Source organism: Leishmania braziliensis, chromosome 29 (assembly GCF_000002845.2).
Source record: "Leishmania braziliensis MHOM/BR/75/M2904 complete genome, chromosome 29".
In the NCBI taxonomy this organism is placed as follows: Eukaryota; Euglenozoa; class Kinetoplastea; order Trypanosomatida; family Trypanosomatidae; genus Leishmania; species Leishmania braziliensis.
Genome location: NC_009321.2, coordinates 848,705 through 870,465, shown reverse-complemented (window position 1 = coordinate 870,465; position 21,761 = coordinate 848,705). Strand labels below are relative to the sequence as shown.

The 21,761-nt window shown below is 57.2% G+C and overlaps 5 protein-coding genes across 5 annotated transcripts; all 5 read left to right on the top strand.

Moving 5' to 3' along the window:
* Positions 1-120: 120 nt before the first annotated feature.
* LBRM_29_2120 (C-8 sterol isomerase-like protein) lies at positions 121-792 on the top strand (the record flags this gene model as incomplete). The annotated part of the gene is made up of 1 exon (XM_001566505.2): positions 121-792. One exon carries the CDS (start codon positions 121-123, stop codon positions 790-792), a length of 672 nt encoding a protein of 223 aa, XP_001566555.1.
* A 2,109-nt stretch (positions 793-2,901) lies between these two features.
* Positions 2,902-4,350, top strand: LBRM_29_2110 (conserved hypothetical protein; the record flags this gene model as incomplete). The annotated part of the gene is made up of 1 exon (XM_001566504.2): positions 2,902-4,350. The coding sequence occupies one exon, from the start codon at positions 2,902-2,904 to the stop codon at positions 4,348-4,350; it is 1,449 nt and encodes a 482-aa protein (XP_001566554.2).
* A 3,409-nt stretch (positions 4,351-7,759) lies between these two features.
* On the top strand, positions 7,760-8,653 carry LBRM_29_2100 (conserved hypothetical protein; the record flags this gene model as incomplete). Its single annotated transcript, XM_001566503.2, has 1 exon — positions 7,760-8,653. One exon carries the CDS (start codon positions 7,760-7,762, stop codon positions 8,651-8,653), a length of 894 nt encoding a protein of 297 aa, XP_001566553.2.
* Positions 8,654-10,798: 2,145 nt separating this feature from the next.
* LBRM_29_2090 (conserved hypothetical protein) lies at positions 10,799-16,162 on the top strand (the record flags this gene model as incomplete). The annotated part of the gene is made up of 1 exon (XM_001566502.2): positions 10,799-16,162. The coding sequence occupies one exon, from the start codon at positions 10,799-10,801 to the stop codon at positions 16,160-16,162; it is 5,364 nt and encodes a 1,787-aa protein (XP_001566552.2).
* A 1,831-nt stretch (positions 16,163-17,993) lies between these two features.
* On the top strand, positions 17,994-19,916 carry LBRM_29_2080 (conserved hypothetical protein; the record flags this gene model as incomplete). Its single annotated transcript, XM_001566501.2, has 1 exon — positions 17,994-19,916. The coding sequence occupies one exon, from the start codon at positions 17,994-17,996 to the stop codon at positions 19,914-19,916; it is 1,923 nt and encodes a 640-aa protein (XP_001566551.2).
* Positions 19,917-21,761: the final 1,845 nt, after the last annotated feature.

Here is a 21,761-nt window from a genome sequence, read left to right as displayed (position 1 = left end):
TAGCCGCGGCTCCGCACGGATCGCAAAGAAAAACGCTACTGGCATGTGCGCCCCCCCACCAGGTGGAAGCGGATACACGCATACGGAAAGAAATATTCTCTGAAAAAAAGACACAAGAACATGGCGTCCTTCAAGTCCGTCGGCGTTGTCTTGGTCACCGTTATGGCAGTCGTCATGACCTTCTTTAAATATGTCGATCAACCATCGAACTGGGTCTACGACCCGGCGCGCCTGCAGCAGATCGCACAGCAGAGCATTGCCAACGCCAACGCGGCAAACGGCGGCAGGGCAACGGCAAAGCAGATAACGGACGAGACTATTCGTCTGACGCTGGAGAACTACCCGCTAACTACTCACTACACAGGCCGCTGGCTCTGGAACAACGCCGGCGGGGCAATGGGGTCGATGACGGTGCTGCACTGCTCCTTCTCCGAGTACCTTATTATCTTTGGCTCCTCCGTTGGCACGGAGGGGCACACGGGTCGCTACTTCTGGGCTGAGGACTTCTTCAATATCCTCGTCGGCGAGCAGTGGGCAGCTCTGCCTGGAGTGGCAGAGAAGGAGGTTTACCGCCCAGGAGATCAGCACATCCTTCCACGCGGCACGGCAAAGCAGTACCGCATGCCGGAGGAGTGCTGGGCTCTCGAGTACGCACGGGGCAACATTATATCGATGCTTTTCTTTGGTTTCGCTGACTTGCTCAGCTCCACGCTGGACGTGACGACCCTCCACCAGACTGTGTTGGAGAGTGCGGGGAACATGCTCAGGAATATCTTCATCGGCAAAATCTGAAGAACTCCGCTACCTCTCCGAAGAGAGAGAATTACCGGCGTGAAAAACAGCAGTGGGGATCAAGCGTGGCAGCAAAACAACAAAAAAAAGGACGAGGAAACACACGTCAGCACCGAACTGTCAAAAAACGCTGCAACGGTAAAATCCAGCAACAACCGATCGATCGACGAACACGCGCGCCTATAAGAGGAGTCCTCACGTTGTTCGTTAGAGGACAGAAAAAGGGTATTCTTTTTCTTCCTTTTTTTTTCAACGCACTTATTCTGCCGCAGAACACGATTTGAACTCCAAGCCATCCAGCCCTGTCCACAGCCCATCGCACCCTGCAAAGCCGCACTCAGCACCCGCTGCAGCAGCACGCCGACAGAGCTAGCTGAGCACGGTCCCGGCCTCACACCCTACCCAACCACCCACCACTGTTTTGCTGGCCGCCGCCTGGTGCGTCCCGTGGCGTGGCTCGACGCATTCCCCCCTCCACAGACACACCAGTAGACCACGAGGGCCGCGTGAGATGTGGCCGAGCCACGCTGACACTCCGCGCGTCACACGGATGGCGCACACGTGTTCGCTGTCGCAGGCTGCTCCGACGCAACGCCGTCCACGACCTGACCGCCGAGATCCGCAGCGATACATCGGTCTGGCCTCCCCTGCGTCGTAGACACCTGACCCTGTCAGAGCCAGAGGGTGGTTCGGCACGGGCAGGGAGAGAAGAGGGGCTGCCTGGCAGCCTCCCACAGAGTGGGGGTAGTGAGATGGTGGGATGCTGCGCACTGATGTGTTATCCCCCCGCCATAAGGAGTGTCAAAGGAAACTTCGAAACAAAGAAAGACAATACGCACAGGCATTTCTTCCTCTTCTCTAACCATATTATTTTTCTCGCATGTTTTGCGTGCCTGTTTCTCCGTTGATTATACAGACGCATCAGACATCTGCCACCGGTTCTCGGGCCTTGGCTGCGGGCACCCAGTGTCGGCGGAGACGCCTGGATAGGCGGTGTGCTGAAGAGGCGTGCAGCCGTGATCGCGGTTGTGCCCGCTCACTGCAGGCCGTGCGGACGACTCTGCACGCGTACGCGCGCTACCAACCCGTTGCGTGCGCCTGTCAGTGCTGCTTGCCTGTGGTTATTGCGCATTGGCACACAGCGGCGAAGCTGACAGGCTTGCGAGAGCGGCCATGCCCGCGGCGCCGACGGCCACGGCGTGGATCACGGGCAGGGGTGCTGTGCTTACGAGGCGGTGGGAGGAGACCCCGTGCTCGCTGCGTGGTGAGCGATGGGCAGCGAGGCGGCGGTGTGCGGATGGTGTGACGCCTTACTGGAGGTGTGAAGAGTGGGGGATTTTCTGTGCGTTCTCGGGGGACTGTGAGGGTGTGTAGTTCTTACTTTTGGGTGGACCTTTTGCCGCCTATTGTTTGTCATTTTCTTGTGCTACGAGGCGCGCTGGGACGCCTTGTTGTGCCCGCGTTGCGCTAAGCGTCGAGAGGGATCGCAGGCGTGGAGCGATAAAACATAAAGAGAGGACCATCTTACACATTGGCTAACGTGTGTGAGACATTGGGGATCGAGGGGAACTTTCATGCTGATCTCCTCTTGCCACAAGTCTGTTGTGCTGGTCTATGTCTAGCGAAACCGAGCTTGTCTGGGTGTTGTGTGTCAGTGTGTCTTCGGAAGGCACCTGGGTGGCCTCTTTCTTCGCTGACTTTGTCATAGTCGCGGTTGTGGCCTCGCTCACACCCTCGCTTTGTTGCCCTCGTCAGGGTTGACTTTCAAGCTGTGGTTCTGTCAAGCCATGCTCACACGCTGCTGCGGCGGTTTCTATCCCCTTCTTTTCGCTCCCCTCTTTCATTTTTGTGGTTGGAGCCTGCGCCTTACCCGTATTTCTTTTTCTTCTCATGTAGGCATTCACCTCATTGTTTCGAGTGCGTAGTGTGCGAGAGAGTCTGTCGGTGCATTCATCTGTGACGTGCTCAACTTTACGCCTCCTCTATCATTCTTCATTGTGTGTAAGCGTGTGTGTGCGTGTGCGTGTCGACGAGAGTCCTCTGGCATCTGCAGCGGCGCGAAAGGAGGGAGAAGAACAACACAAGAGTTTCTCCGTGTCCTACGAATTCATGCTTTCTTCACTCAAGGTGAACCCCGCAGCTGCGAGGATGGCGTGCGGGGCGGCCACTCGACACTGCCGGCTTAGCAGTTGGGCCAAGGCGCTCAGCTTTGCCATCACACTGGCGCTTTTTTGTGCTCTTTGTTGTGAAGTTAGCGCGCTAGAGATAGGCAATTTTTTACCCGGCGACAGGAACATGGATGCCATGGCTCGCTTTGCATCTGTGAAGGCTTTGCAGGCTCTGCAGCGCGCGATTGACGACCCTGAGCTGCAGATAAAGGTGATGTCTGCCCTCATGCGTACGACGGACGGCTTTGACATGTGCCAATCGGCGCTATACCGCTGCAACTCTGTGACTGGCGCTCTCGAAGAGGCCGTCATCAAGGACATGCGCAATGGGACTGTGAAGTGGAGCGAGTACCCCAAGTCTGTGAAGCGGATCCGCATCACAGACTCAAGGCTGTCACAGCCACTTGTGCTCTCCAGCTTACCTGCAAACCTGGAGGAGTTCCTGGCGACGAACGTCGAGTGGCAATCGAACTCGATACTTCAAAACCCTCCAAGTGACGCAAATTCCCTTACAAATGGTGGCCTCGCTCAACTTCGCGTTTTACAATGCAACCAGTGTGCTCTTGTGAAGGCAGAGGTGACGACAACGTCACCCCAGCTAGCGTCTCTTCACGTGTTGAGCCTTTCCGGCAATCCGAACTTGACCGTCGATCTCCGCGACCTGCCTCGCACCCTCTATTCCCTGGAGCTCTCCCACACACAGCTGGTGCATCCCACAGCCAAAGAAGTATTGAAGGCTGCGCCAGCGTTTCTATCGCGGCTGAACATCAGCTTCACTGGTGTTGCCCTAACCTTCGACATGCTGCGGTTTGCAAGCACGCAGCTAAAAATGCTGGATGTGTCCGGCCTGGGGAGCGGAGACCCGAAGTCACCTTTGTCTGTGTCTCAGCTGCAAAAAGTGTGCAGTGAAAGTGACTTCAACCCCGAAGAATTGTACCTCACGAGCTGCAACCTGACAGGCATCCTTCCTGACCTTCGCAACTGTGCAAAATTGAAGGTGGTTGATGTATCGCACAATCTCCTTGAGGGCGCCGCGTTCGCTGAACTCCCCAAGATGATAGAGTCGCTGCATCTCAACAACAACGCGATGCAGGGCACGCTGCGCACCCAAGAACTGCCGCGCACCCTGCGTTTTCTCGACCTCTCTGCCAATCAGTTTACAGGTCAGCTCAACCTCTCGGAACTGCCGAAGAAATTGGAGTACTTTGACATTAGCCACAATCGCTTTACAGGCAATGTTAACCTGACGCAGCTTCCCGAGCCTATCAAGTATGTCTTCATCCAGCACAACAACTTCACCGGTGTGGCCGACCTCATCGACATTCCACTTGGCATTCGCTACATCATGATTCACCACAACAATTGGGACTACCGCATGCCTGCATCATGAGGCGGCACAGTCTCATGTAAGGCAAAAGAAACTGCATCATCTCTCGTGATACCGTGCAGAGAGAGAGAGAGGAGGAAGAGGGGAGGAATCCCGATGATTTCGCACAATGTAGTGCTGAGGTGAGGCACGTGCCTCCTCGGTCATCGTCGTTGTCGAAAGAAAGGAGAGTGTGCGCGCAAAGATGCTCGTGGTAGTCGGGAGACTTGCACGTGTTCCTCGGGTGCGCACCCCTTGTCTCTCGCTGTGGCTTGTCGCCCTCAGTTTGTCACAAGGCTTCTTCCTGCTATGCCTCCTCCACCACCTTTTTCATTTTTTGGAGGGTTTTTCGTTTTCTTCACGCACTTGCAAAATAATACGTACACGTGTTTACTCTTCCGAACCCAAGCAGGTGCACCGTCGAATCTCTGACTTGACGCGAGGAGTAGCGCTGCCAAAGGGCCATTTCTACGAAGCGTCTCTCTGCAAATCTGTTCCTCTTTTTTTTTCGCCGCCTCAGCAACATTCTTCTAATTGCGGTACAGGCAGCAACAGGAGCATTTCGTCCCTCTATCACATGGCTGCCGAGCTCCTCATCTCCGTCTCCGTCCCTCTCTCTCTCTGTGCGTGCGATCGTGTGCATCTTTGATGTGGGTGATGGGTAAGCGACAGTGAAGTAGCTACACGGCGAGGAGAACAAGGGTGCATGTGGTTTGGTAGATGAGGGAAGTGTGCCCTTGGCACGTCGCCAGTACTGGCCACGTGCATGTCGGGCATGTTCTCACGTTACGACTCATTCGCACTGCCCATCTTCTTCTTCCGCTTTTCTCTCTCCACTTTTTTTGTTGTTGTTGTTGTTTTGTCAACGCTGTTTTCGTGCTTTCTGGCACCTCAGAGCGCAGTCACGCAGAAAACGTGCTGACCAACGGATGGATATACGCGGCGTCTGTCTCCCTACAACAAGCCCGAACCGTCGTGTATCTCACAAAAATGAATCACAGCACAACAACACCCAGAGCGCATGTGGGCCAATGTCTGAGCGTACGTCCCTAACTGGCGGCAACTGCGTTTGTCGTACTTTCTTCTCTGCCGGCAGAAAATGCCCCTGATGGCGCCAGCCCCCCGACCGTGGCCTCAGGACCCGGCACCCGCTCTTCGTGTGGGGAAGCGAAGGCCCTGCCACCGGTCCTCGGTCCTTGGCTGCGGGCACCCAGTGTCGGCGGAGACGCCTGGACAGGCGGTGTGCCGAAGAGGCGTGCAGCCGTGATCGCGGTTGTGCCCGCTCACTGCAGGCCGTGCGGACGACTCTGCACGCGTACGCGCGCTACCAACCCGTTGCGTGCGCCTGTCAGTGCTGCTTGCCTGTGGTTATTGCGCATTGGCACACAGCGGCGAAGCTGACAGGCTTGCGAGAGCGGCCATGCCCGCGGCGCCGACGGCCACGGCGTGGATCACGGGCAGGGGTGCTGTGCTTACGAGGCGGTGGGAGGAGACCCCGTGCTCGCTGCGTGGTGGGTGACGGGCAGCGAGGCGGCGGTGTGCGGATGGTGTGACGCCTGCTACTGCGCTAGCGGCGTGGTGCCCCCACCCCTGCCAGAGCCTCCGGCCCGCCCGTGCTTGCCATGGGGCCGTCCGACCCGATGCTGTACCCCGTGTGCCACGCGTGGTGGGCGGATCGCTCGAGGCGGGTGGCAGGCCTCGCCTGACGCCATGGCCTTGCACGCTGTGTAGCGGTTACGCACCTCTCCCACGCGATGTGTTCTCTGTGCGCCGGCACATGCTTCTCCGCGGCCCCCCCCTCCGCTTGGCACGCCCACCCCTGTCAAGGGCGTGCGGCCTCGGGAGACGGCGTAACGCCCCTGCTGCCCGAGACTCGTGGCAGCATCCCACGCGTCGCGGCCCATGCGGGCAAGCCATGTGTGCCCGTCCCCTGTGGCATTGACGGGAGGCGTGCGGCGAGCCCGCAAGGCGCATGGCCCGATTCGGCGGCAGGTCGGCTTTCCCTAGGCGACCAGGACCTCTCGCAGTACTCCTACGAGGGCCGGTGGGCGGTGGCGGCGTGCCTCTATGTGCTGACCTGTGCGTGGGAGGAGGCCACGCCGGAAGACGGTGGTGTGGATGTGTATGCTTGCGGTGGCGTATGGGTGTATGAGGCGCGCTGCGGGGTGGGTGGGCCGTATCGTGCCAAGTGAGGTGGGGCGGCAGGAGTGAGATGAGGATGGGAAGCGGGCAAGACGCCGCATGCGATGCGCCCTCGCACGCTCTATGCCCAATACGGGGCGGCACCTGGGCCGCCATTTGTAAGTGTTGCGTGTCTTTGAAGTTTTTCTCGGGTCTGTTCTTGCGCCTCGTCTGGTGTATCTGCTATTCACGCGTTCCTCCTGGAAGGAGTGTGTGGAGACTGCTGCTTTCACGCAGATGTACAAACACAGCGGTTGCTGCCTTCCTGTGCGTCTGGTGACGTGTGAATCGTAGGCGCTTAACTGGTGCGAACGCAACAGTCGTAGCCTTTATGTCTCCTGCGTTCTCCCTCTCGAGTGGATAGGGCAGGATTGTTCTCGAGATTATGTGCTTGCAATATGCGTGTGCGCGGCGCGCTCATCGTAGCAGCTCCCTTTAACCTCCTTCTTCTGCCCCCCCCCTCTCTGTGATTGACTCGTGCCTCCTGTGCACGTGCTTTCTCTCTGGTTCTTCACACACACACACACACGTACACACAGAGAGAAACGGGAGAAATAGAAATTTGTGTGTGTGTGTGCTTGCTCGTCTGTTCTCGTTGTCTCTCTCTCTCTGGTATTTAGTGGCTCTCGCTCTCTCTCTTTTAGTTTGTTGCTCGCCGAAGTTGGGTCTGCGGGCGCCAGGGCTTTGTTGTTTTCTCGTTTGTTTTTTTGTCTTTCGCAAGGCCGCTGTCTTCGGTGCCGCGTTTACTCCATCTCTTCGCGGTGCTCGTGTTGCATCGCGGTGCGCCCCACGTAGTCCTTCTCTCTTTCCCCCCGCATCGTGCCCCCATCTGCCGCCTTCACAGTCCTCCTTATCACCACCACCGCCCTTCTTCCTCTTGAAAAAAGCCACGGACCTACTTGAAGGAGGCTCCAAACGCACACGGACACAGAGAGCTCGACGGGCGACTGACTCAGTTCCTGCTTCCCCTTTTCTCAACTCTGCACTCTTTTTTTGTTTGTTGCCGAGCTGCTTTTTCTTGCTGATCGTCGTTTCACCCTCACCGCGTGCACCCGCGCGTCCCCCCTCCCCTTTCCATTGCCCTTGTATGTTTCTTGTGCCGCATAGTGACATACTTTTTTCACTATTGTCCCTCTCTCTCTCTCTCGAGTGTTCCTCTGACGTTGCGATCACGTCTTATGATTTCTATCGCGTGCTTTCCTAGCCCCTTCCTTCGACGTGGCCTTCTTCCTCTCCTCGCCGTTACGCAGTCATGGTAGACTGTTCTAGCGACAGACAGTACCTGGCGCGGTGCGCCTACGGCGACTCAGAGAAATCAATTGAGGTTCACGGCGCCAAGATGGAGACATTCAACGTGGATATCCGCAAGAATGGCGCCATGCGCAATCGAGCCATGGTGCTCTCCAGCCTTACGGGTCTGTGCGCGGCTGCAGGGGTCGCTGCCGTGGCTGTCGGCGCTCCACAAATATTGGTCGGCCTACAGAGCGTGCGGAGCCTGCCATGCATGATTCTATGCACGGTGGCTGGCGGTGTGTGCTTGGCGTATGTGTCAACCAGCTCCTTTTCATTTGAGAGGACTATTTACGACCTTGAATTACAGCGTGAGATGTGGGAGATTGATAATCACCTGTCTGGTGAGCTGCAGGAGATGCTGGCCATCTACAAGGGCCAGGGGCTGACGGAGGAGGAGGCGCTCATTGTTACCCGCATCTTTGCACGACAAAAGACGGTGTTCGCCAACTTGATGATGGTTGAAGAGCTCGGCTACTCCCGACTAGAGCCGCCTACGACGAGCGAGGCCGCCATGAACGTTGGCGGCCCCGCCATAATGGGCTTCATGATCGGCGTCGCGACGCCGCTGTTATGCTTGGCAGGTGCTCTGCGTGCATTTTCCTGCGGCCAGGGCGATAGCGTAGGAAGTAACTGCAGAGGTGCAGTCGCTGATTCGTCTGTGTTAGCAACACGGACGAAGTTGTTAGGCGCAGGAATCTTCTGCACCTGTAATGCAGTACTCAGCTACGTGCAGACGGAGGTTTTTTTTGGCGCCTATGCACATATGCCAGCTCTGATTCACACTACCGTGTCGAACGCCATCGGAATAGGCTCCGTGTTCGGTCTCTGTTACTTAGCGGCGCGTTGGGCGTGAGAGAAAAGACTGTCTTCTGAGCGTGAATGCCCAAGTGGCGACTTGGCAGAATGGAAAAGGGATGCCTCAGACATCACACAGAGCGAGAGTGAGGACGGGGACACACACATGCTAAAGAATCGGGGGCTCAAATCGAACGTGCATGGACAGGGAAAGATGCCTTGTGAGCTTGCGCACGTGAGGCTTCCCCTAGGCGACCAGGACCTCTCGCAGTACTTCTACGAGGGCCGGTGGGCGGTGGCGGCGTGCCTCTATGTGCTGACCTGTGCGTGGGAGGAGGCCACGCCGGAAAACGGTGGTGTGGATGTGTATGCTTGCGGTGGCGTATGGGTGTATGAGGCGCGCTGCGGGGTGGGTGGGCCATATCGTGCCAAGTGAGGTGGTGCGGCAGGAGTGAGATGAGGATGGGAAGCGGGCAAGACGCCGCATGCGATGCGCCCTCGCACGCTCTATGCTCAATACGGGGCGGCACAGGCGCCGTCATGAGCAGAAAAGAAGGCGGAGTGGTGATTTGGCCTGCTGTTCGTTTACTTCAACTTAGTGATTGTGTCGTATATGGTGGGCTGTGCCCTTGCGAGACTTATCTTATTCTTGTTTTTCTCGTGTTCAGCTCTCCCTGCGGTGCTGATGATTGGAGGAAAGGAAGCACGAGGAAGTGCGAAGTACGTAGTGGAAGAGGGTGCTTTGAAAGGTGTGAAATGGCGAGCAAAGTGTGTGCGTAGCGGCAAGGGACGCGAGTGTCATGAGCAACATGACGCATCGGAGTGGTTCTGATGATGACGTACTTTCCCCACCTCTTTTTTTTTTTTGCAAACTAGCCTTCTTCCGTCCGGTGCCTGCCTCTCCTCTTTCTGTGCGAATCACAGCGTCTTTCTTTGATTCAAGCTGAGACAGCACCGATTCATGCCTGCTTCGTTTCTTCCACTTGAGCTTGTCCCCTCCCCCTTCTTGCGGTGTCATCTATGGAGGCGCATATATACACACACGCACACCCACACACACACACACAGAGACTATGAAAACGCTGCTCGGTGTTGTACTTCGTTTCTCTACTTACCGAGACGGTGGTGCACAGCGGAATAGTCCGTTGAGCTGCGACCTTAAACTTGATGCGAAGAAAAGCTGACAGTAAGAGGGAGGGTGGTCACGGAAGGGAGAGGGCGCGGAGGCGCACGCGCTTGAGGAATAAGGAAAAAGTGACCTACGCCACTTCCCTCTTCTTTCGCAAGAGGCTATGCTTTCGCTTCTTTTAGCCGTGACGAGACGCCGCAAGGATTGCTTCTGTAAAGCAGCCCCAAAACTCAGCGGGTCTTACCAGTCATGATGACGACACCCCCTGACGAGGAGCCGGGCAGCGAGTAAGAGACATGTTCGGCTTCCCTCTCTTCTTGTGTGGTGCTATAATCCTCCCCCCAGACACGTACACCGACATACAGGCAATGGTTCCCTCTTCCTTCTTTCCCCGGTCTCTCTTCGTGCAGCCGCTTTCCAGTGTGCCAGCGTATGTTCTACTATCGTTATGGATTAGGAGTGTGAGTTGTCTTGCCTTTAGCTGCGTTTATGAGCCTTTAAGCGTCAGTTCACCCTCATACAAACACCTGCCGACGCGTATCACCTTTTTTCTGAGCGCCTTTTGCATGGATTGGGGAAAAGAAAAGGGTGGTGCATCTTGTGACACTTGTAAGTATCGCTTTGCAGCTTTGTAGCTTCTTTGCCAGCGTCGTTCTTGTTCAAAGTTTCCTTTCCCTTTGCCGCCCTCTGCTCGCGCTTTAGCCACCGCTGGCATCTGTGCAGGAATGGGATGAACAGGGGAAGGGGAAGAAGAAAAGGAGGGCTTACGCGAACTCCTTCATTGGCGAACGAAAGAAAACCCCAACAAACCAACAAAAAGACTCGAGCACCTCTTCCCGTCGACTATCCTCTCTCTTTTCCTGTACACGAAACCTCGCCCCATCAACCTCGCACACGCGCGGGGAGGGTGTACTCCACAACCTATAACATCCGAGCTTCGACGCACCGTGCTTCTCGAAGCTCAAGAAAGGAGAAAGCGAAAGGGGTGTCAAGAGGCTACTAGTAGCACCAAGCACGCCCATACCCACAAAAGTAAACCGCTTGAGTGGGTGAGCAGGGTTGATACTGTCCTTGATGTCTTCCTCAATGTCTGGGACGGGCCGAGGTGCAATGGCGTCACCTTTACGCTCCTTCTTCGCACTGCTGAGACTTCTGGTGCTACTTAGCCTAGGCATCACGTCACCGACGGTACACGGTAAGGGTATCCGCGCTACCGTCGAGGCTTCATGGAATGAGACGTCATTTTACCAGGAGGGCTGCGAGTGGGCCGCGCGCTCTTTCGGCGATGAGGCTTTCTACAGCTGTCTTGAGGCCCTCTGGTCTCCGCCTTTGAAGGGAAACAAGGGTAGCGTGAACCCCGAGGAAGCGCGCGACGCGATGAGCGCTCGCTTCCGCACGCAGCAACAGCAGTACATGACACTTCTCGAGGTTCTCTTCGACCTCCCTGAAACGCGAGGCGCCAATAGGGCTTTCTTTGAAGTAGAGATGGCGGCACGCGTCTACTCACCGGCAGTGGAGGCGCACTATGCCCTTACAGACAAGGCGCTACGCGAGACGACATCGCCGCAGTACTTCTCAGAGAAGGCCTATAGCGACGAAGATAAACGTGGCAGCGGCAGCAGCTCATCCTGTGGCGATCCCTTCGCTGTGGTTTATACCCGCACTGCTCCAGGTGCTCTATTACAGGCGCTCCGCGTCGAAACACCTTCCGCCTTGAAGAGTGCAGTTGATGGTGTGGGGAAGTCACACAGAGGCGCCTTGGTGTCCGTAGATGAGGTGACTTTCGCGCGCTTTGATCACCGTTACATGTCTTCGTCACCGTCTGCTACTCGTGAAGTGCCGGCTGTGGTTGTTCTGTATGGATTGCTCGGCTCCGCTGCCACCCACGCGCTGCACCGCGCCGCCGTGGAGCTTTCAAGTCTTGCTGACGCTGCCAGTGCCAGTACCACCAGCGCGCCAGCTTATTTCTGGCGTCATCTGCCGGTGTCGGTGTCACGTCTGTGCGCTGCTGCTGGTGTCCCTGGGCGGTCATTTGCGGCAGCGACGACGAGTATGTGGGACAGTCCTTTGGTTGTACAGGGCTATGGCGTTACCGTCGACATCAAAAACATGGAGTACAACGTGCTTGATGAAAAAAAGGCCGCACAGCAGCGATCCAAGGAGGAGAGCTTGGCGGCAACAGCTACAGGGTCTTTACATGGTGCCACCAATGCCGCGGCTGCGGCAAAGGAGGCACCAGAGACGCACGGGGGCCGCATCGTTGGCGGCTTTCGCGTTGCCCGGCTGAAGGAGCGTTACCCGGGCTTGGCTGCCCTCCTCGACGAGTTTGCCACCCTCCTCGACGAGGAGGTCGGCAACGACGATATGAAGGTAGGCTTCGATGTGTGGGAGTTACAGAAGATCGGGCTGGCCGCGACGCAGTACATTCTGGACGTGAAGAATCACAGCCGTCGCTTGCACGTGCTCGAGGACATGGTAATGCGGTTCCCGACGTACGCCACGGCCCTCTCCCGCATCGCTACACAGCCTGGACGACTGGTGGAGGTGCGAAATACGTTGTCCATTCTCCACCAGACCATTAACCCAGGTCAATCAGCGCTCTTTGTGGATGGCTGGCGCGTGGAGGAGGAAGAGCTCAGCCTCTTTGGCGTCCTGCACGCGCTGCATGAGGAAGAGCGGCTCATTCGGTGCATTAAAACGGTACTGACCACGCGCGCTGTTCCCGCCAAAGCTGAGGTGAGCTCAGAGGACGTGAAGCGCGAGGTTCGCACAGTGTCATGGCTGCCCGCAATGCTCGAGAAGGTTTCTGGGTACGTTAAGCAGGCGACTCGTCGCGCCATCAGCACCCCGGAGAATGGCGCCGACATGGAAGTGGCCTACGCGATTCCTGCGAAGCACACCATCTGGATCAACAACGTCGAGACAAGCCCGCAGCTTGAGGGGCTGTCATCTGAGCTCTCCATCTTCACCGCTACTGACGACATCACACAGATCCCACGCCGCAATGTGCTGAACTATGTCTTCTTGTGGAATCCGGTCTCCAAGACGAGCCTGCAGATGCTCTCCCTTCTGTTCCGCCACCGTCAGGAGGGCCTCAACGCCCGTTACGGACTTGCAGTGGTGGATCCAACGTGGTCACCTGTAGTTGAAACAGGGGTGCAGAGCGATGCCAGGGACTTCAAGGGAGAGCCTACCAGGTCGCAGGCCGCGCTTCAGGTATTCGCTCTCGTGTATCACCTTGCTGCGATGGACGAGAATGCTGTGCTGGCGTTTCTGGTGGAGTTGTTCCAGACGTCCATGAAGATCAATACCGATACGATCCCTGACGCAGTGGTTTTTCGCGTTTGCAACAAGACCGCCGGTAGGCTGCTACGCACCAGTCTCGCTGAGCTGACAAGCAAGGCGGACTTTCTGACCTACTACCACGAGACGCAAGCGGTGCTGCGCCGCTTCCCTGTTCCCCAGTACCCCGCCACGTTCCTCAACGGTGTCCTGCTGGGCGACGACTTGGCCGGCATGTCAGCCGCGCTCCGGAGGGAGTTGGCGCTGCTGCGGAGGTGGGTATCAAGCAGGGTCCTGCGAGATGAGATGAAGGACATGTACAACGCCATTCTCAAGCAGCGAAACGCTGTGGACCACCTGCAGCCCGCACTGGTGCGTACCCCGGTGACGATGCGGTGGTCCGACAGGCCGTCCACGGTGGCCTATGTTGAGGGTATGCCATATGTGTACAGTGCTGCGTACGCTGGAGACGTCCCGGCGCTAACCCAGCTGGTGACGTTGCCCTGCGAGCTCACCACTACGATGCTGCAACAGGTGCTCACAGTGTTGAAATCACTGGAGGAGTGCGGCGCTGTCTTGGAGGAGGACACCGTGACCCATGAAGTGTGCAGAAGTCTGCGACTCTCACTGGTTTCGTGCCCAACTGCCACGTCTCTCGTTCATCGCCACATTGAAACGCTTCAGCAGCAGCTGACTCGCAGCCGTGCGCCAAAGGTAACATGGCACACTGCACTGCGGCGGTACGTGTCGCATGTTGTGGAATCCGTGACGTCGACAAGTGTGGATATGAACGCTGTTCTTTGCACAGAGACAGTGCTCGCAGCGCTGACGGAGTCGCCACTCCCTGACGACTTGCAGACGTTGGTCGGTGTCTCCAGCAGCACCGGTGAAAATACACCGCCACAGTGGGATAGGGAACAGGTGCACTTTTGGACCGCCTTCGAGGACGCCTACAAGGGCAGTGCTGACAACGTCGCCCTCATCACCAATGGCCGCATCGTTGCCATGGATACCAGCTTCAGCACTGCAGACGTTCTCACGGCAGCTCGGCTCGTGGAGCCGATCACCAAGGCTGCCCTGCATGTAGTAATGAATGTGAACTTTGCCGAGATGATAAGCGCCGCCGACGCCGGCTACACCGCGGAGGAGCTGGACACGAACTTTTTTGCTGGGAAAGCTGCCTGCCTGAGCAGCGTGTTTGGGGACGAGATTTCGAGGCACATGGCGAAGGAGAGCCTCTCCGAACCTGAACTGATGCAGGAGGAGAACATGGTGAGCTCTGCAAAGAGCTGGAAGAGGTTGCAAGGGGTCCTGTTCACGGTGCGCAACTTCCGTGCCGAAGGAGTTGCTTCGGACGACGCCGGGGAAGCTGAGGAAGAGTCCGTCACGGCAAGTGGTTTGCAGCCGCTGCACCGTGTCACGGCCGTCGTGGACCCTTCGTCGCGCGATGCGCAGGTGATCGTTTCGCTCGTTCACTACCTTGTCCAGTCCCAGCTGCAAGTTCACCTCACTGTTCTCCTAAACCCCTCACTAGATGTCAAGTACCCGATTCGAAACTTCTACCAGTACGTTGCGAGCCCCACTCTAGCGTTCGAGGAGACCTCTGGCCGTGTCATCGTACCACCTGCCACCTTCACTCAGATGCCGTCGTTGACGCTGCTCACCCTCGGCATTGACGAGCCGCCGTCCTGGACCGTATTCTCGCAAGATGCCGAGGTGGACTTGGACAATGTCATGCTGTCGAGGCTACCTCGCGGCACTCTCTTTGCGACGGCGATCTACCGCATGCACTCAGTGCTGATAACGGGTGACGCAACCCATGTGCAGACGCGTGTCCCCACCGACGGTCTCCCTCTCTCCTTGCACTCTTCCTCTCGCGCAGGCGGCGCGCCAGAGGCATCACCGACAGCGCGCAGCACTGACACGCAGGTGATGGCGAACAAAGGTGGTTATTACCAATTGCAGGCGAACCCCGGACTCTGGTACCTCTCCATCAAGGAGGGCCCCGTGGCAGCGGCCTACTGCATCGAAGTGATTGACGGCCACGCCGTGCTCGAGTGCGCTGGAGGAGGAAAGGGCTTGTCACTGACAAACTGGTCACAGGGCCAGCACATCCCGCTTCTGATCGACTCCTTCCTTGGCCGGTACGTGTCGCTGCGAGTGGGCCACACGCCAAACTCTGCGGTGACAGCCGATCTGCACAGGATTCTACAGCAGATAGCGTCTGGTGTGGAACCCACATGGCCTCCTTTTCGGAGCACGCACGACACACCGCCTGAGCGGCCAAGGAAACCAACGCTCAACATCTTCTCTGTCGCCTCCGGTCACCTGTACGAGCGCTTTCTACGAATGATGATGTACAGCGTACATAACACGTCAAGCGACAAGTACGGCGCTAACACGACGCGCATTAAGTTTTGGGTGATTGAGAACTTTCTCTCCCCGCAGTTTAAGCGTTACATCCCCCTCCTCGCAGAGCAGCTCGGGTTTGAGGTAAGCTTCGTGACGTACCGCTGGCCGTGGTGGCTGCCGCGACAGACCGAGAAGCAGCGCAAGATCTGGGCCTACAAAATTCTCTTCCTGGACGTGCTGTTCCCGCTCGACATCGACCGGATCATCTTCGTCGACGCCGACCAGACCGTCCTGGCGGACCTGCACGAGCTGTACAACATGAACATAGGCATCAACCCTGTCGCCATGACGCCGTTCTGCCAAAAGTTCAAGAACAATGCAACCGCGTCGTTCCGCTTCTGGGAGCAGGGCTTCTGGAAGAGCCACCTGGGCCGCAAGCCCTACCACATCAGTGCCCTTTTCCTCATCGACCTTCGCCGCTTTCGTGCAATGCGTGCTGGCGACCAGTACCGTGGCACCTACGCCCAGCTAGCAGGCGATCCTAACAGCTTGCAGAACCTCGACCAGGACCTGCCCAACTACTTGCAGAATATCATTCCTATCTTCTTCTTGCCGGAGGAGTGGCTCTGGTGCGAGACGTGGTGCAGCGAGACCAGCAAATCGAGGGCCAAAACGATTGACCTCTGCAACAACCCACTGACGAAGGTGCCCAAGCTGGAGAACGCCAAGGCAATCATTCCCGGGTGGGAGGAGCTGGACAACAAACTGCAAGGCTTATCGGACAGTGTACTCGCTAGCTTGTGAGTGCCGAGGGGATGGCACGGGAAGCTTGTTTGAATACAGATGCTCCTGTTTTTTTCGATTGGGGGAGCCTTAGCCTGCAGATGTGAGTGTATTCATGTGTATGTGTGTTTTGAGGCCCGAAGCATCATCCTGTGTAAGCCTGCGTGTAGGCTGGTCGACCAGTAGGACTGCCTCTCTTTCCTTCGCCCTTTTGTGCGTCCTCTTCCGGAGTTCTACTTCAGTCAAAAAACATCAACGCCTCCTTGGTCAAAACGCAGTGATGGATCGAAGTAACTTGAGACAATTATGCTGGTATGCACGAATAACAACAGCCCGTTGATGTACGAGGAAGGGGTCTGTTGTAGGACGTCGTACAGCACGTAACGCTTACCCCAATCACCACCACCACTCACACCCGCCGCTTCGTATGAAAGCAAAGCCTCGGGGTCCATACACTCAACGGTGGATGTTTGCTCTACGTCCTCTTTTCCTTTTCTGTCTGCGCTTCCTCATGGCGGGGGGATAACACATCAGTGCGCAGCATCCCACCATCTCACTACCCCCACTCTGTGGGAGGCTGCCAGGCAGCCCCTCTTCTCTCCCTGCCCGTGCCGAGCCACCCTCTGGCTCTGACAGGGTCAGGTGTCTACGACGCAGAGGAGGCCAGACCGATGTATCGCTGCGGATCTCGGCGGTCAGGTCGTGGACGGCGTTGTGTCGGAGCAGCCTGCGACGGCGAGCACGTGTGCGCCATCCGTGTGACGCGCGGAGTGTCAGCGTGGCTCGGCCACATCTCACGCGGCCCTCGTGGTCTACTGGTGTGTCTGTGGAGGGGGGAATGCGTCGAGCCACGCCACGGGACGCACCAGGCGGCGGCCAGCAAAACAGTGGTGGGTGGTTGGGTAGGGTGTGAGGCCGGGGCCGTGCTCAGCTAGCTCTGTCGGCGTGCTGCTGCAGCGCGTGCTGAGTGCGGCTTTGCAGGGTGCGATGGGCTGTGGACAGGGCTGGGGGCGAGTAGCGTTTGACTTGTGTTCCACGACAGAGAATGGCCTTGTGAAGGAAAACGTGAACATCTCATGTGTGACCTCTCAAGTGCTTTCCAAACTATCACCGCTTTCTCGCTCGCTCTCCTTTATTTCTCATACCTGTAGATCACACTCGCGTCCACCCGTCTTGAATCTTCCAACTTGGCGCAATAGTGCCTGCACTGCTTTCCTTGAACCATCCATACATACCCTCCCCACACAAACATGTGCATGTGCGTCGGACACCCATCATTGTGTCTTGAGTCGTGTTTCACCCTTTACAGCACCTCCCTCATCCGTTGACACAGGTGAGCAGAGAGGATACCTATGGTCATAAACACTGTCACGTTTCCCTTTTTCTTTCTCTTCTCCTTGCGGTTTTGTTGTCTTTGTGTGTGTGTGTGTTGCTGCCGTTGGTGAGTTGAATTATTGACTTTCCTGCCCTCGTCAGGATCTCCTTCGCTGCCTGCTGACCGAAACCCATCACACGCTTTCTCCGCCGCCTTGGCTGGTTTAGATCGCCCCATACACGTGCGACCGCCATCGTTGATTCCCTTTCACGGTACAGACGTGTTTGTCTGCGTGGGCGTTCGATCGCCTGTGTGTTGCCTGGAGCGCTCGGAACCGTTGTATGTACATCTGCCTTTCCTGGTAGACCTTCGTCGTACTCTACAGCTCCCTTCCCCCATTACTGTCTTCTTGCTCGTCCGTGTCGGCTTGAGGCTGTGACTGCAGCAGGCAATTCTCCTGTCTACGCCTCAACTCAGCTCCTCCTCTCTTCTTCCTCTCCACCCGTGTGAAGCTTCAGTATCTCCCACATAAGGGATATGCAGGATACCGCCTCCCATACACAACCGGCCGCTGGCGCCGGTTCTCCGCCGCTCACTCTGCACGTCACCCCTCACGTGGATCGGGCGACCATCTACCAGAACAAGTCGCTGCAACGTCGGTGCGCGCCACTGTCGTTCAGCGCACCAGTAAGCGAAGTGCAGGTGATGGTGCCGATGCCAATGAAGGCCCATGGGAGGTGTGGGTATGATCGTGACTCGGTGCAGGTGGAATTCGGTGCGGCGTTCGATGGAAAGGTCATCCTTGCCGGTGTGCTGGTGGATGAAGTGGAGCAACATTGTCTGCGCAGCGACGGGACGGTGGACGTCAAGGTGGCGCATATTGCGGATGTGGCGAGCGCAAGCGACTCAGACGCCGATGGCGGAGGCTTAGGTGATGTGTCATCAGCGAATGCACGTTGCGAGGTGGAGTCGCAGCTTCGTACAGTGAAGCAGAAGCTTCTGCTCAACGAAATTGCGCAAGCCGAAGCCGCCTCTGTGCTCGATTACAGTGTGGATCTTGCGAAATGTGCGGTGGAACCATGCAAAGGCGCACCGCTGATGCACGCCGCTGCGCTGCATGACCCGGAGATGTGGGGCGCGCACCTCGACGCGTTGGAGAGCGCAAGGAGAGAACATGCCAAGACAAAGCGGGAGCTGCTGCGCGCCAAAGCGACGCTCGAGGCGGAGAAGTGGGAGCTTGAGAGGAAGCTAGATTTAGGCGACGGCGTGCCGAGTCGTGGGAGTGGCCACAGCGAAGAAGCCGGGACGACCGTCGATGTGGCAGTGCTGACACTCAAGGTTTTGAAGGCTGTTCCACCCGGGCCGGAGGCGGTGGTATACGTTTCCTACATAGTGCCGAGCGGTCGGTGGAGCGCCGTATACGAGGCACACCTGAACACAGTGACTGACGAAGTGGTTCTGTACTACAACGCAGAGGTCGTTCTAAACTCTGGTGACGACTTGAAGGATGTGGTGCTGACGCTTTCCTCCGCTGTCCCGCGACGGAATGCTGCGCTGCCGCCGACCATGGCCATCTGGCGCTGTGGTATTGTGCGGCCGTTGCCACGAGCGCCTCAGCTCATGGTGGGTGCAAACGCTGTTAGAGCCAGTCGAGCTAACCTGCAGTGCGAGGATGCCCCAGAGGATGCCCCTGCCCCTCGTGCAGCGCCAATGATGATGCGTGTTGCAACTAAGGCGGAGCAGGCCGGTACCGGGGCCATCATGAACTTTGTCATACCAAACCCGCAAACGGTGATGGCGAATGGGAAGACGACGCGTCTGCCACTGACAGAGCTCCAGATGCCTGCAGAAATCAGCTATGTGAGCGTCCCAGAAAAGTCGCTAGCCGCCTTTACACACGCCAAGATCAAGAACACGAGCGACTTCTTGTTGCTGCCCGGCGAGATAGCCGTGTTCCTAGATGGGAACTACGTGTCGCGGTCGCGGCTTGACAAGCAGTGCGCGCCGGGGGGTATGTTGGACATGTACTTTGGCGCTGACCCAAGCGTGGAGGTGAAGCGTGTACTGCTGCGTCAGACAAACAAGAAGGTGCAGAACTCGTATTTCAAGGGAACAAAGAGCAACGTGAAGACGTTCACGTATAAGATTACGATTCGTAACAAGAAGCGCGCTACCGGCTCCGCAGATGGCGCCGTCTGCATCAAGTTGGTAGAGCATATTCCAACCAGCAATGAGGAGCAGCTGCAGGTGCGACTTGTTTCGCCATTAAGGCCATACGACGATATCTACATCTACGATGATGAGGAGGACAGGGTGAGGCAGCAGCTGCGCAAGTCACGGCTGCTCGACAACGAAGGTATTGTGGAGATTGAGCGCAGGGTGCGTGCTGGCGAGAGCGTTGAGGTAGTTTTCGCGTTCGAGGTGGAGGCACCGAGCGACTCCACCGTGTATGGGCTGTGAGCCAGGGCCTGTCGAGCAGGTACCATGTATGTGCCTAAGAAGACATGCACGTGCTTGTCACACTGGGAAGAAAGGCGAGATGTGGAAGTGAAGACGCACCGCCACGTCAACCGAGTTTCTTCTGGCTTCTGCCACGCCGCTTGTCGAAAGAACCAGATCATGTTATACAGTGCTATTCGCTCTGACTCTTCGCAGTAGCTGACGGAAGAAAAAAAAAGAATCTGCACATACGCATCCTCGTGCACTTGCAGGAGATGCAGCTACGTCTCCGGCGCCTCGTTCCACCATTCATTGGCTCTTCTGTTCTTGACCACGAAGAATGCACAACCCATCCTCCTACTCACTTGCTGTCAGTGCTGACTTGCGTTAGACTCGCTCTGCCCACTTCTTGATCACCTACGTTTATCTTCTCGCTACGACACATGAGAGTCACAGTAGCCGTCGAGGGAGCATCTGGTCGTCAGGAGTTCCGTTCGTTTTGTTTGTCTTTCCTTCCCTCCTGCCTGTTCTTATTCTCCACGCTATCGCGTGGGAGTATGTGTATGTGTGTGTGCATGCCTGTTATAGAGGGAGGGAGGACGATTCCTACTCGCCTTTCGTCGATACTCGCACCCCCCTTCCCCCCTCTTCACGTCTCGGCATCCACCGCTCTCCACCCCCCACACACTCAGGCGTCTTCCTCCTCGGCGAATCAGTAGGCGCCACGTGTATGTGCACGGCCCCTCTCATTTTTTCCTTTTCTTTTACCTGCTTCCCCCCCCCCCCCACCTCGTCCAGCGCCATCGTTTGGCTTTTTTCTTTGCTTGGTCACCTTCTTTGCATCACTCCTCCCGTACAGCCGCAATCAAGAGAAACGAAGGAAGGAAAGAAGAGGTCTTTGCTGGTGGGCCGGGGGCGGGGCATGGGTAGCACAATGCGCCCCATGGAGAAAAATGCTCACTGGCACATCCACACAGCATTACCAGCGCAACCATGGAAGGAAGACGACGACAAGCACATGTTGTGTGTGTGTGTCTTCTGAATGCATGTCAGTGTTCTCCACCTTGTGCGCTCTGTTCTTCTCTGTGATTCAGCGACCACTACGCGGAACGAACGCGCACGCCTCGATTCGTTCACCCCCCTTTTGTTGTTCGTTTTAGTGAGTACGACGTGCACTTTTTCCTTCTTTTTTCTCTTTTTTTTCGGCACCACTCCAGACCTCACTCATCTCAAGGAGTGGCGGGGGGATAACACATCAGTGCGCAGCATCCCACCATCTCACTACCCCCACTCTGCGGGAGGCTGCCAGGCAGCCCCTCTTCTCTCCCTGCCCGTGCCGAACCACCCTCTGGCTCTGACAGGGTCAGGTGTCTACGACGCAGGGGAGGCCAGACCGATGTATCGCTGCGGATCTCGGCGGTCAGGTCGTGGACGGCGTTGCGTCGCAGCAGCCTGCGACGGCGAGCACGTGTGCGCCATCCGTGTGACGCGCGGAGTGTCAGCGTGGCTCGGCCACATCTCACGCGGCCCTCGTGGTCTACTGGTGTGTCTGTGGAGGGGGGGAATGCGTCGAGCCACGCCACGGGATGCACCAGGCGGCGGCCAGCGAAACAGTGGTGGGTGGTTGGGTAGGGTGTGAGGCCGGGGCCGTGCTCAGCTAGCTCTGTCGGCGTGCTGCTGCAGCGCGTGCTGAGTGCGGCTTTGCAGGGTGCGATGGGCTGTGGACAGGGCTGGGGGCGAGTAGCGTTTGACTTGTGTTCCACGACAGAGAATGGCCTTGTGAAGGAAAATGTAAACCGTGCCTCTGGATATCTGAGAGAGGGCGTGTATGCATGTTGGCGCGAAATGAGGATTGGAATCGAGGAT